The sequence below is a fragment of the Oncorhynchus mykiss genome, chromosome 9 (assembly GCF_057628025.1).
Source record: "Oncorhynchus mykiss isolate SJ-2025 chromosome 9, ASM5762802v1, whole genome shotgun sequence".
NCBI lineage: Eukaryota > Metazoa > Chordata > Actinopteri > Salmoniformes > Salmonidae > Oncorhynchus > Oncorhynchus mykiss.
Window position 1 is genome coordinate 84,388,798 of NC_143030.1, and position 12,562 is coordinate 84,401,359.

The following is a 12,562-nucleotide window of genomic DNA, read 5'->3' on the forward strand; positions in this document are numbered from 1 at the left end:
TACTGCTCCGTTACCCCGTCACAGCAGTACCACCTACTGCTCCGTTACCCCGTTACAGCAGTACCACCTACTGCTCCGTTACCCCGTCACAGCAGTACCACCTACTGCTCCGTTACCCCGTCACAGCAGTACCACCTACTGCTCCGTTACCCCGTCACAGCAGTACCACCTACTGCTCCGTTACCCCGTCACAGCAGTACCACCTACTGCTCCGTTACCCCGTCACAGCAGTACCACCTACTGCTCCGTTACCCCGTTACAGCAGTACCACCTACTACTCCGTTACCCCGTTACAGCAGTACCACCTACTACGCCGTTACAGCAGTACCACCTACTGCTCCGTTACCCCGTCACAGCAGTACCACCTACTGCTCCGTTACAGCAGCACCACCTACTGCTCCGTTACCCCGTTACAGCAGTACCACCTACTGCTCCGTTACCCCGTCACAGCAGTACCACCTACTACTCCGTTACAGCAGTACCACCTACTGCTCCGTTACCCCGTTACAGCAGTACCACCTACTGCTCCGTTACCCCGTTACAGCAGTACCACCTACTGCTCTGTTATCCCGTTACAGCAGTACCACCTACTGCTCCGTTACCCCGTTACAGCAGTACTACCTACTGCTCCGTTACCCCGTTACAGCAGTACCACCTACTGCTCCGTTACCCCGTTACAGCAGTACCACCTACTGCTCCGTTACCCCGTTACAGCAGTACCACCTACTACTCCGTTACAGCAGTACCACCTACTACTCCGTTACAGCAGTACCACCTACTACTCCGTCACAGCAGCACCACCTACTACTCCGTTACAGCAGTACCACCTACTACTCCGTTACAGCAGTACCACCTACTACTCCGTTACAGCAGTACCACCTACTGCTCCGTTACCCCGTTACAGCAGCACCACCTACTGCTCCGTTACCCCGTCACAGCAATGTGAAGAGTACCATGTATTTTTTGGGGCGAGTGCAATGTCTTGTATCACTCTCGTTTACAAGACTTGTTTACAATATCCTGGTGAGTCTTATTTCATAGTGTATTTATTATCCAACTAAAAAGAGGCTCTTTACCTGCAGTGTGTGTGTGTGTGAGAGAGAGTGAGAGAACCTTATACTCCACTGGTGGGTAGACTCCTGTCCTGTCTGATGTCCTGTCGTTGACCTTCTTCTCTGCCCTTTCCTTCTCCCTCTGTCTCTCTCTCTCCCTCTTTCTGTCTCCGTACTGCAATAGAGAGCGCCCTCCTCTTACACCAGCCTCCATATCCATTGAAATAGATGGCACCTGCTAGAGAGAAGGAAAGAGAGATGGTTAGCAGGATACGTCAAATGGTGACTATCCAGGAAAACAATACAAACAGGTGTATGTTTGTGCATGAATCTGGTTCACTGACAATACAAACAGGTGTATGTTTGTGCATGAATCTGGTTCACTGACAATACAAACAGGTGTATGTTTGTGCATGAATCTGGTTCACTGACAATACAAACAGGTGTGTGTTTGTGCATGAATCTGGTTCACTGACAATACAAACAGGTGTATGTTTGTGCCTGGTCTGCCTTCATCAGAGCCTTCTGAAAAGGAACATCCACAGTGCCGTCGGTAAGTATGCAGACATACACAGTGCTGTCGGTAAGTATGCAGACATACACAGTGCCGTCGGTAAGTATACAGACATACACAGTGCCGTCGGTAAGTATGCAGACATACACAGTGCCGTCGGTAAGTATGCAGACATACACAGTGCCGTCGGTAAGTATGCAGACATACACAGTGCTGTCGGTAAGTATGCAGACATACACAGTGCCGTCGGTAAGTATGCAGACATACACAGTGCTGTCGGTAAGTATGCAGACATACACAGTGCTGTCGGTAAGTATGCAGACATACACAGTGCCGTCGGTAAGTATGCAGACATACACAGTGCCGTCGGTAAGTATGCAGACATCCACAGTGCCGTCGGTAAGTATGCAGACATACACAGTGCCGTCGGTAAGTATGCAGACATACACAGTGCCGTCGGTAAGTATGCAGACATACACAGTGCCGTCGGTAAGTATGCAGACATACACAGTGCCGTCGGTAAGTATGCAGACATACACAGTGCCGTCGGTAAGTATGCAGACATACACAGTGCCGTCGGTAAGTATGCAGGCATACACAGTGCCGTCGGTAAGTATGCAGGCATACACAGTGCCGTCGGTAAGTATGCAGACATACACAGTGCCGTCGGTAAGTATGCAGACATACACAGTGCCGTCGGTAAGTATGCAGACATACACAGTGCCGTCGGTAAGTATGCAGACTTTTCCACTTTGTTACGTCACAAAGGGCTGTAATGTAACACAATGGGGTCTGAATACTTACCGAATGCACTGTACATACTTGTGAACACCCCTTCAACTTAGTGGATTCAGCTATTTCAGCCACACCCATTGCTGATAGGTGTATAACATCGAACACACAGCCATGCAATCTCCATAGACAAAAATTGACAGTAGAATGGCCCTTACTGAAGAGCTCAGGGACTCCAGGGACTTTCAACGTGGCACCGTCATTGGATGCCACCTTTCCAACAAGTCCATAAGTCAAATCAACTATAAGTGCTGTTATTGTAATGTTGCTCCTAAAAGTTTCCACAACAGCGAAGCCACATTAGCTCACAGAACGAGACCACCGTCCAAACTTCCTCTGGAAGCAACAGCAGCAAAATAATTTAGTCGGGAGCTTCATAAAATGGGTTCCTATGGCCGAGCAGCCGCACATTCTATCCCCATCAACACCACTTCCACCCTCTTTGGATTTCTATATTTCAACTGTGATGTTTAACATACAATTTGAATCTAATTAAATCATATCTACAGATTGTGAGTTGAAGATAAATAATTTTACTAAGAGTATTAGCATATCAGTGACTGATTCTTCAGATCTCTCAACAATGCTATTTCCAGGGTAAATTTTTTGATTACTGTTATGCTTTTTCAGACTCTTCATGATTTAATCTGGTCTTTACATGTACTAAATAATACAAGTGTGATTTGTTTAGATTTAGAACGGACCATTATCATGCACCTGTATCAGAACAGGGAGAGCGGAAAAACATCTATGCACTTAAATAGCAAATGGAGGATACTATTCCCTTGGTTCATTTTCATGGCATCCTGTTGTAAAGAGAAGCAATGTGCTTAATATTAGAAAAGTTTAGAAATAAATATAGTAGGTCTGGCCTATAGAAAGCTGATGGCATCCTCCTCTGTTTAATAGAGGCCATCACACAATAGCATAGCCTATATAAATATTGCCCAACATGAGCTCATGGGCTCTCATGAAGTGTTTGATTAGATTTGAAATTACATTTGCATTGATGTCAGAGTGATTAGAGGGACAATAGAGTGCTGAGTACCAGGCAGTTAGCAAGTTTGGTAGGCTACTAATGACCATCAGCAGCATCAGAGCTTCGAGAAGGCTAATTCCCATGACTAAATGTTCACGTGGAATTTGACTGCCATCATAACTCGGGCCGCCAGTGTGGCGGTAATACGATCACCGTAACAGCCCTAGTCCGCAGCACAAGGTGCACCTGTGTAATGATCATGCTGTTTAATCAGCTTCTTGATATGCCACATGTGTCAGGTGTATGGACTATCTTGGCAAAGGAGAAATGCTCACTAACAGGGATGTAAACTAATCTGTGAACAACATTCGAGAGAAAAGCTTTTTGTGCATCTGGAACATTTCTAGGATCTTTTATATTTCAGCGCATGAAACGTGGAGACCAACACTTCACATGTTGTGTTTATGTTCTTCTTCAGTAGAAATCAAATGTGACATGAGGACAACAATGTTTGTTTACAAAATTAGGGCTGTTTTTATAAAGAAGTTAAATCAGCTTGCCACGATACTAAGGAGTATGTCGATACTGGTATAGTCCCGGCCCTAACACATAAACACACTTACCCGTGAGGGTCTCACTGCAGTGTAGACGGCAGTGTAGGGGACAGACTGGCTCTTCATAATGTTCATCACCTGTCCAATCACCTCATCTACACACACACACAAAGTTAGTCTTCAGCAATCTGGATCATGCTGTTAGAAGGAACACAGTGAATGAGGGGTGATGTTTGTCCCAGCAGAGCCACCGTACAGTAGAACTATAGACCAATATAGAACACTCACCATTCCCGCTGAGAACCTCCTTCACGGACATCAGATCGGCCCTGTTAGAAACCACACCCACAATCAGATAGACCACACCCATGTAAAGATAAACCACCCCCACAACCAGACAGACCACACACACCCATATTCAGAAGAGAAAAAAGAAAAAAACATTTCCCCTTCTTTCATTTATCATGGCCGCCATTACAACTAAATCCGCCAGGGAGAATCTAAAATCCCCCAAATGTCATGGCATTGGGCTCCCAATGAGTAACCCACTGACCGCAACCACAAAAAACACTGAGCCCACAACTACTGGTCCAGGGCACAGCAAGCTCTGGTCTGCACTAACCATCTCTGGTCCAGGGCACAGCAAGCTTTGGTCTGCACTAACCATCTCTGGTCCAGGGCGTAGCAAGCTCTGGTCTGCACTAACCATCTCTGGTCCAGGGCGTAGCTAGCTCTGGTCTGCACTAACCATCTCTGGTCCAGGGCGTAGCTAGCTCTGGTCTGCACTAACCATCTCTGGTCCAGGGCACAGCAAGCTCTGGTCTGCACTAACCATCTCTGGTCCAGGGCGTAGCTAGCTCTGGTCTGCACTAACCATCTCTGGTCCAGGGCGTAGCTAGCTCTGGCTGCACTAACCATCTCTGGTCCAGGGCGTAGCTAGCTCTGGTCTGCACTAACCATCTCTGGTCCAGGGCATAGCTAGCTCTGGTCTGCACTAACCATCTCTGGTCCAGGGCGTAGCTAGCTCTGGTCTGCACTAACCATCTCTGGTCCAGGGCACAGCAAGCTCTGGTCTGCCTAACCATCTCTGGTCCAGGGCACAGCTAGCTCTGGTCTGCACTAACCATCTCTGGTCCAGCGCATAGCTAGCTCTGGTCTGCACTAACCATCTCTGGTCCAGGGCGTAGCTAGCTCTGGTCTGCACTAACCATCTCTGGTCCAGGGCGTAGCTAGCTCTGGTCTGCACTAACCATCTCTGGTCCAGGGCGTAGCTAGCTCTGGCTGCAATAACTCTCTCTGGTACAGGGCGTAGCTAGCTCTGGTCTGCACTAACCATCTCTGGTCCAGGGCGTAGCTAGCTCTGGCTGCAATAACTCTCTCTGGTACAGGGCGTAGCTAGCTCTGGTCTGCACTAACCATCTCTGGTCCAGGGCGTAGCTAGCTCTGGCTGCAATAACTCTCTCTGGTCCAGGGCGTAGCTAGCTCTGGTCTGCACTAACCATCTCTGGTCCAGGGTGTAGCTAGCTCTGGCTGCAATAACCATCTCTGGTCTGCAATAACTATCTCTGGTCCAGGGCGTAGCTAGCTCTGGCTGCAATAACCATCTCTGGTCTGCAATAACTATCTCTGGTCCAGGGCGTAGCTAGCTCTGGTCTGCAATAACTATCTCTGGTCCAGGGCGTAGCTAGCTCTGGTCTGCAATAACCATCTCTGGTCCAGGGCGTAGCTAGCTCTGGCTGCAATAACCATCTCTGGTCTGCAATAACTATCTCTGGTCCAGGGCGTAGCTAGCTCTGGTCTGCAATAACTATCTCTGGTCCAGGGCGTAGCTAGCTCTGGTCTGCAATAACCATCTCTGGTCCAGGGCGTAGCTAGCTCTGGCTGCAATAACCATCTCTGGTCTGCAATAACTATCTCTGGTCCAGGGCGTAGCTAGCTCTGGTCTGCAATAACCATCTCTGGTCCAGGGCGTAGCTAGCTCTGGCTGCAATAACTCTCTCTGGTCCAGGGCGTAGCTAGTTCTGGTCTGCAATAACTATCGCTGGTCCAGGGCATAGCTAGCTCTGGTCTGCACTAACCACCTCTGGTCCAGGGCGTAGCTAGCTCTGGCTGTAATAACCATCTCTGGTCTGCAATAACTATCTCTGGTCCAGGGTGTACCGACTGACTCAACTTAAATTGCTTCAATAAAGGTTTATGCTATAATTGACCACAGTCTTTACTAATATCCCTACTATTGTAGTAACTATCAATACCACTCATACACAGTTCCCACTACTACTAGCCAATTAACCAACTATAATAACTTTTGAACTGTTCAAGCTAAATACACCAAACCAACTTGACATGTTCAAGCTATGCTTTCCTATCCAATCAGTCAAAATGTTTTCTCTACCTACTTTTTTCAACTATAACCAGCCACCACCATTACTGGTGCAGACTAGAGGTCGACCGATTAATCAGAATGGCCGTTTAATTGGGGCCGAGTTCAAGTCTTCACCTGTTATAATGCAGCATCAAAAGGCCCTGCAAGGAGCCAAGGTAGGTTGCTAGCTAGCTTTAAACTTATCTTATAAAAAACAATCCATCTTCACATAGTCACTAGTTAACCTAGTAATATCGTCAACCATGTGTAGTTAACTAGCTTGTCCTGCGTTGCATATAATCAAAGTGGTGCCTGTTAATTTATCATCGAATCACAGCCCACTTCAACTTCGCCAAACGGGTGATGATTTAACAAAAGCACATTTGCGAAAAAGCACAATTGTTGCACAAATGTACCTAACCATAAACATCAATGCCTTCATTAAAATCAATACACAGAAGAATATATATTTTTAAAACTGCATATATGGTTAAAAGAAATGTATGTTAGCAGGCAGTATTAACCAGGGAAATTGTGTCACTTCTCTAGCGTTCAGTGCAAGCAGAGTCAGGATATTTGATAGAGCAGTCTGACTGAGCGGTGGTAGGCAGCAGCAGGCTCGCAAGAATTCATTCAAACAGCACTTTCGTGCATTTGCCAGCAGCTCTTCGCAAATGCTTCAAGCATTGAGCTGTTTATGACTTCAAGCCTATCAACTCTTGAGATTTGGCTGGCAATACTAAAGTGCCTATAAGAACATCCAATAGTCAAAGGTACAGTGCCTTGCGAAAGTATTCGGCCCCCTTGAACTTTGCGACCTTTTGCCACATTTCAGGCTTCAAACATAAAGATATAAAACTGTATTTTTTTCTGAAGAATCAACAACAAGTGGGACACAATCATGAAGTGGAACGACAATAATTGGATATTTCAAACTTTTTTAACAAATCAAAAACTGAAAAATTGGGCGTGCAAAATTATTCAGCCCCTTTAGTTAATACTTTGTAGCGCCACCTTTTGCTGCGATTACAGCTGTAAGTCGCTTGGGGTATGTCTCTATCAGTTTTGCACATCGAGAGACTGAAATTGTTTCCCATTCCTCCTTGCAAAACAGCTCGAGCTCAGTGAGGTTGGATGGAGAGCATTTGTGAACAGCAGTTTTCAGTTCTTTCCACAGATTCTCGATTGGATTCAGGTCTGGACTTTGACTTGGCCATTCTAACACCTGGATATGTTTATTTTTGAACCATTCCATTGTAGATTTTGCTTTATGTTTTGGATCATTGTCTTGTTGGAAGACAAATCTCCGTCCCAGTCTCAGGTCTTTTGCAGACTCCATCAGGTTTTCTTCCAGAATGGTCCTGTATTTGGCTCCATCCATCTTCCCATCAATTTTAACCATCTTCCCTGTCCCTGCTGAAGAAAAGCAGGCCCAAACCATGATGCTGCCACCACCATGTTTGACAGTGGGGATGGTGTGTTCAGGGTGATGAGCTGTGTTGCTTTTACGCCAAACATAACGTTTTGCATTGTTGCCAAAAAGTTCAATTTTGGTTTCATCTGACCAGAGCACCTTCTTCCACATGTTTGGTGTGTCTCCCAGGTGGCTTGTGGCAAACTTTAAACGACACTTTTTATGGATATCTTTAAGAAATGGCTTTCTTCTTGCCACTCTTCCATAAAGGCCAGATTTGTGCAATATACGACTGATTGTTGTCCTATGGACAGAGTCTCCCACATCAGCTGTAGATCTTTGCAGTTCATCCAGAGTGATCATGGGTCTTCTCCTTGTATGAGCTGAAAGTTTAGAGGGACGGCCAGGTCTTGGTAGATTTGCAGTGGTCTGATACTCCTTCCATTTCAATATTATCGCTTGCACAGTGCTCCTTGGGATGTTTAAAGCTTGGGAAATCTTTTTGTATCCAAATGCGGCTTTAAACTTCTTCACAACAGTATCTCGGACCTGCCTGGTGTGTTCCTTGTTCTTCATGATGCTCTCTGCGCTTTTAACGGACCTCTGAGACTATCACAGTGCAGGTGCATTGATACGGAGACTTGATTACACACAGGTGGATTGTATTTATCATCATTAGTCATTTAGGTCAACATTGGATCATTCAGAGATCCTCACTGAACTTCTGGAGAGAGTTTGCTGCACTGAAAGTAAAGGGGCTGAATAATTTTGCACGCCCAATTTTTCAGCTTTTGATTTACTGAATGCTGAACACAATTACAATACTGAATGAACACTTATTTTAACTTAAAATAATACATCAATAAAATCAATTTAGCCTCAAATAAATGAAACATGTTCAATTTGGTTTAAATAATGCAAAAACAAAGTGTTGGAGAAGAAAGTAACATGTGCCATGTAACAAAAGCTAACGTTTAAGTTCCTTGCTCAGAACATGAGAACATATGACAGCTGGTGGTTCCTTTTAACATGAGTCTTCAATATTCCCAGGTAAGACGTTTTAGGTTGTAGTTATTATAGGACTATTTCTCTCTTTTCCATTTGTATTTCATTAACCTTTGACTATTGGATGTTCTTATAGGCACTTTAGTATTGCCAGTGTAACAGTATAGCCTTCGTCCCTCTCCTCACTCCTCCCTGGGCTCGAACCAGGAACACAACAGCCAACATCGAAGCAGCGTTACCCATGCAGAGCAAGGGGAACAACTACTAGAAGGCTCAGAGCGAGTGAAGTTTGAAACGCTATTAGCGCGTGCTAACTAGCTAGCCATTTCACTTCGGTTACACCAGCCTCATCTCGGGAGTTGATAGGCTTGAAGTCATACACAGCGCAATACTTAACGCACAACGAAGAGCTGCTGGTAAAACGCACGGAGGTGCTGTTAGAATGAATGCTTACGAGCCTGCTGCTGCCTACCACAGCTCAGTCAGACTGCTCTGTCGAGCAACGATACGCACCGCATCGATTATATGCAATGCAGGACACGCTAGAAAAAAAACTAGTAATATCATCAACCATGTGTAGTGAACTAGTGATTATGATTGATTGATTGTTTTTTATAAGAGAAGTTTAATGCTAGCTAGCAACTTACCTTGGCTTACTGCATTCGCGTAACTGGCAGTCTCCTTGTGTAGTGCAACGAGAGGCAGGTTGTTATAGCGTTGGACTAGTTAACTGTAAGGTTGCAAATATTGTATCCCTTGAGCTGACAAGGTGAAAGTCTGTCGTTCTGCCCCTGAACAAGGCAGTTAACCCACCGTTCCTAGGCCGTCATTTAAAATTAGAATGTGTTCTTAACTGACTTGCCTCGTTAAATAAAGATGAAATAAAAGGTGTAAAAAATGTATAGAAAAAATAAATATATTTTTTTAATTCAGCAAAATCGGTGTCCAAAAATACAGATTTCTGATTATTATGAAAACTTGAAATCGGTCCTAATTAATCGGCCAATCCGATTAAACGGTCGACCTCTAGTCAGTAAGCATTTCACTGTTAGTCTACACCACCTCCTATTTCACTTTAGCTTAATTGCCCACTCATATTGTACATAATTACAGGTTATATTTCATTCATATCTGAAAACACTTGGCAATTACTTTAAAACATCAAAATACTGTCTTTGTGGCTGAAAGGCCTTTAAAAAAATAAACTACTTAGCCACCGCTGCTGAAAACAATAGTTGGGGAACCACTGTAAACCATATAAAAGTGACCAGTGAGATAAACAGAATCAGAACTGTACCCGGTGCTGTAGGGTAGTCTGAAGACCAGCAGGGCGGGGGTAGAAGCATTGAGTCGTAGCTGGCTGAGCATCTCTGGGTCCATGTAGAGAGGAGAGGTGTCTAATTGGTCCTGGAGTTGACCAATCACAGCATTGGATGCTTGCCAGGCCACGGTAGGCAGGACCAACTGGGAAGGGCTGGAGAGGAGCGCCCCCTCTAGGTTAGGGAAGGCACTGTCCTGCTTGTTGCCAAATGCCCCTCCGTACATGGTGAAGTCCTCAATACTCATCTAGAGGGAGGAGACAAACAGTAAGATAACTAATATACAGGTTACTAAGGTAGGATTGTGTGGTGTGTCGTATACGGGTTACTAAGGTAGGTTTGTGTGGTGTGTCGTATACGGGTTACTAAGGTAGGACTGTGTGGTGTGTCGTATACGGGTTACTAAGGTAGGACTGTGTGGTGTGTCGTATACGGGTTACTAAGGTAGGTTTGTGTGGTGTGTCGTATACGGGTTACTAAGGTAGGACTGTGTGGTGTGTCGTATACGGGTTACTAAGGTAGGACTGTGTGGTGTGTCGTATACGGGTATACGGGTTACTAAGGTAGGATTGTGTGGTGTGTCGTATACGGGTTACTAAGGTAGGATTGTGTGGTGTGTCGTGTACGGGTTACTACGGTAGGATTGTGTGGTGTGTCGTATACGGGTTACTAAGGTAGGATTGTGTGGTGTGTCGTATACAGGTTACTAAGGTAGGACTGTGTCGTGTGTATTACCTTGTCCTGCAGGAAGAGCAGTACGTTGCGCGGGGCGGACCCCAGGGCGGTCTCCAGGTATGAGCTCAGCTGAGTGACACCCACTATGTGACCAGCAGCAGGAACAGCCTGAGACGGCAGACCAGACCTGACATCGTTCAGGAGGGACCAAACGTTACCAAACAGAGTGCAACAGGGACTCAACTGAAAAGACTAAGAGGACATGTCTTGACCAGCAAACCGATGCTGAATTTCCAAATAGAATAGAACTTTGTCAATTGGTTAGAATGGAAACTTGGCTTCTGCCTTCCCCAACACCCCCAGATACACAATTGGTCACAGTAAAAACAGCCCTATTGGTTTGGGTTACACAATCAAGGGTAGTTTGTGTCTTGGCTACTCGGCCTGTCAATGGGATGCTGGTCCAAACTCCTCTTAATCTCCCCTCAAATGAATTTATCCAACAAGAACATATGTAGAATTTCCGTAAGGAAGCGTCTCTATGTTATAGCCTGAACCAGTATCTGGGCAGAGAGGAGACCATGAATGACCAGTCCCTTCTCTGCTCAGTTAGCTACAGCTCTGCAAGCTTGTCAAAATACTGTGCCCTCAGAAAAAAACAATACCCCCTTCACGTATTCCACATTTTGTTGTTACAGCGGGAATTCAAAATTGATTAAATAAATACACATTTTCACCCATCTACACACAATACCCCATAATGACAATGTGAAAACATGGTTTTAACATTTTTAGCAAATTGATTGAAAGTGAAATACAGAACTATCTAATTTACATAAGTATTCACACCCCTCAATACATGTTAGAATCACATTTTGCAGCTATTAGGGCAGTGTCTTTCTGGGTATGTCTAAGAGCTTTCCACACCATTCTTTTTTAAATTCTTCAAAACGGTTGTTGATCATTGCTAGACAGCCATTTTATAGCCATATACCTTCAAGCTGATTAAAGTCTAAACTAACTAGGCAACATTCACTGTCTTCTAGGTCAGCAACTTCACTGTATATTGGGCCTTGTGTTTTGGGTTATTGTCCTGCTGAAAAGTGAATTCATCTCCCAGTGTCTGTAGGAAAGCATACCAGATTTTCCTCGTTAAGGGTTTGTAAGTAAGCATTTCACAGTAAGGTCTACTACACCTGTTGTATTCAGCTAATGTGCTTAACTCCCTAGCAGGGGTTGTAACGAAATTATAATCCCAATCATTTCATTCGGGAACAGAACCACTATTTCTATCCATTTTGTTCCACTGTTCCTAGAAGCAAAATAAAGTTCAGAACCAGTTCAAATCCCCCCCCCAAAATTACAGGTTTATATTGTTCCTTTATGTTCCTTTTTTAACCTGTGAAATCATTTATTTTGTACATTTAGCTCATTAAATGACTTCACCAATCAGTGCGGATAGAGCCTGCTAGTTGTTTACATGCGTTATGGACAAACAAGTGAAGCCTAGGGTGCAAAATGCAACTGAAATTTTGCTGGTTAGTGGAGAGAGCGAGAGGGTTGAGGTGGAGGCTTGAAGCGCTGGGCATCTTGTTATGACCGGCATTATATTAATTAGGTCCACAGAAATTATACCTAGGAGCGGCTTCTATGGAGGAACATCGAAAGTCCTTTGAGTTAACCTGCTAACAAGCATGTGTGTGCAGAGCAGCACCAGATTGAAAAACGCATCTTACCTTTTTGCAGTTAATAAATCCAACGTGCAACATGATAACTAGGCTTATAGTATCCTTAACTAGCTCTGAAAAAGTTAATCCATTCTTCTCTAGCTAATAAAAAATCTCCCCATCTTCTGAATGAAGCTGGTAAGGTCGGCACAGTAGCCTATGCTAA

The 12,562-nt window shown here is 44.8% G+C and overlaps 1 protein-coding gene across 2 annotated transcripts in view; it reads right to left on the reverse strand.

Annotated features, from left to right (window-relative positions):
• Positions 1-12,562, reverse strand: part of LOC110532877 (V-type proton ATPase subunit S1-like) — a 170,955-nt gene that overhangs the window by 152,587 nt on the left and 5,806 nt on the right. Inside the window, exons 2-6 of one of the 2 annotated variants that reach the window (XM_036989136.2) lie at positions 10,730-10,856; positions 9,973-10,241; positions 4,180-4,220; positions 3,961-4,046; positions 1,114-1,287 (exon numbers count right to left, since the gene is read on the reverse strand). In XM_036989136.2, coding sequence (XP_036845031.2) covers positions 1,114-1,287; positions 3,961-4,046; positions 4,180-4,220; positions 9,973-10,241; positions 10,730-10,856 — 697 coding nt within the window. Of the gene's footprint in view, positions 1-1,113; positions 1,291-3,960; positions 4,047-4,179; positions 4,221-9,972; positions 10,242-10,729; positions 10,857-12,562 lie in introns of both variants that reach the window. The other variant, XM_036989134.2, reaches the window with a different exon arrangement.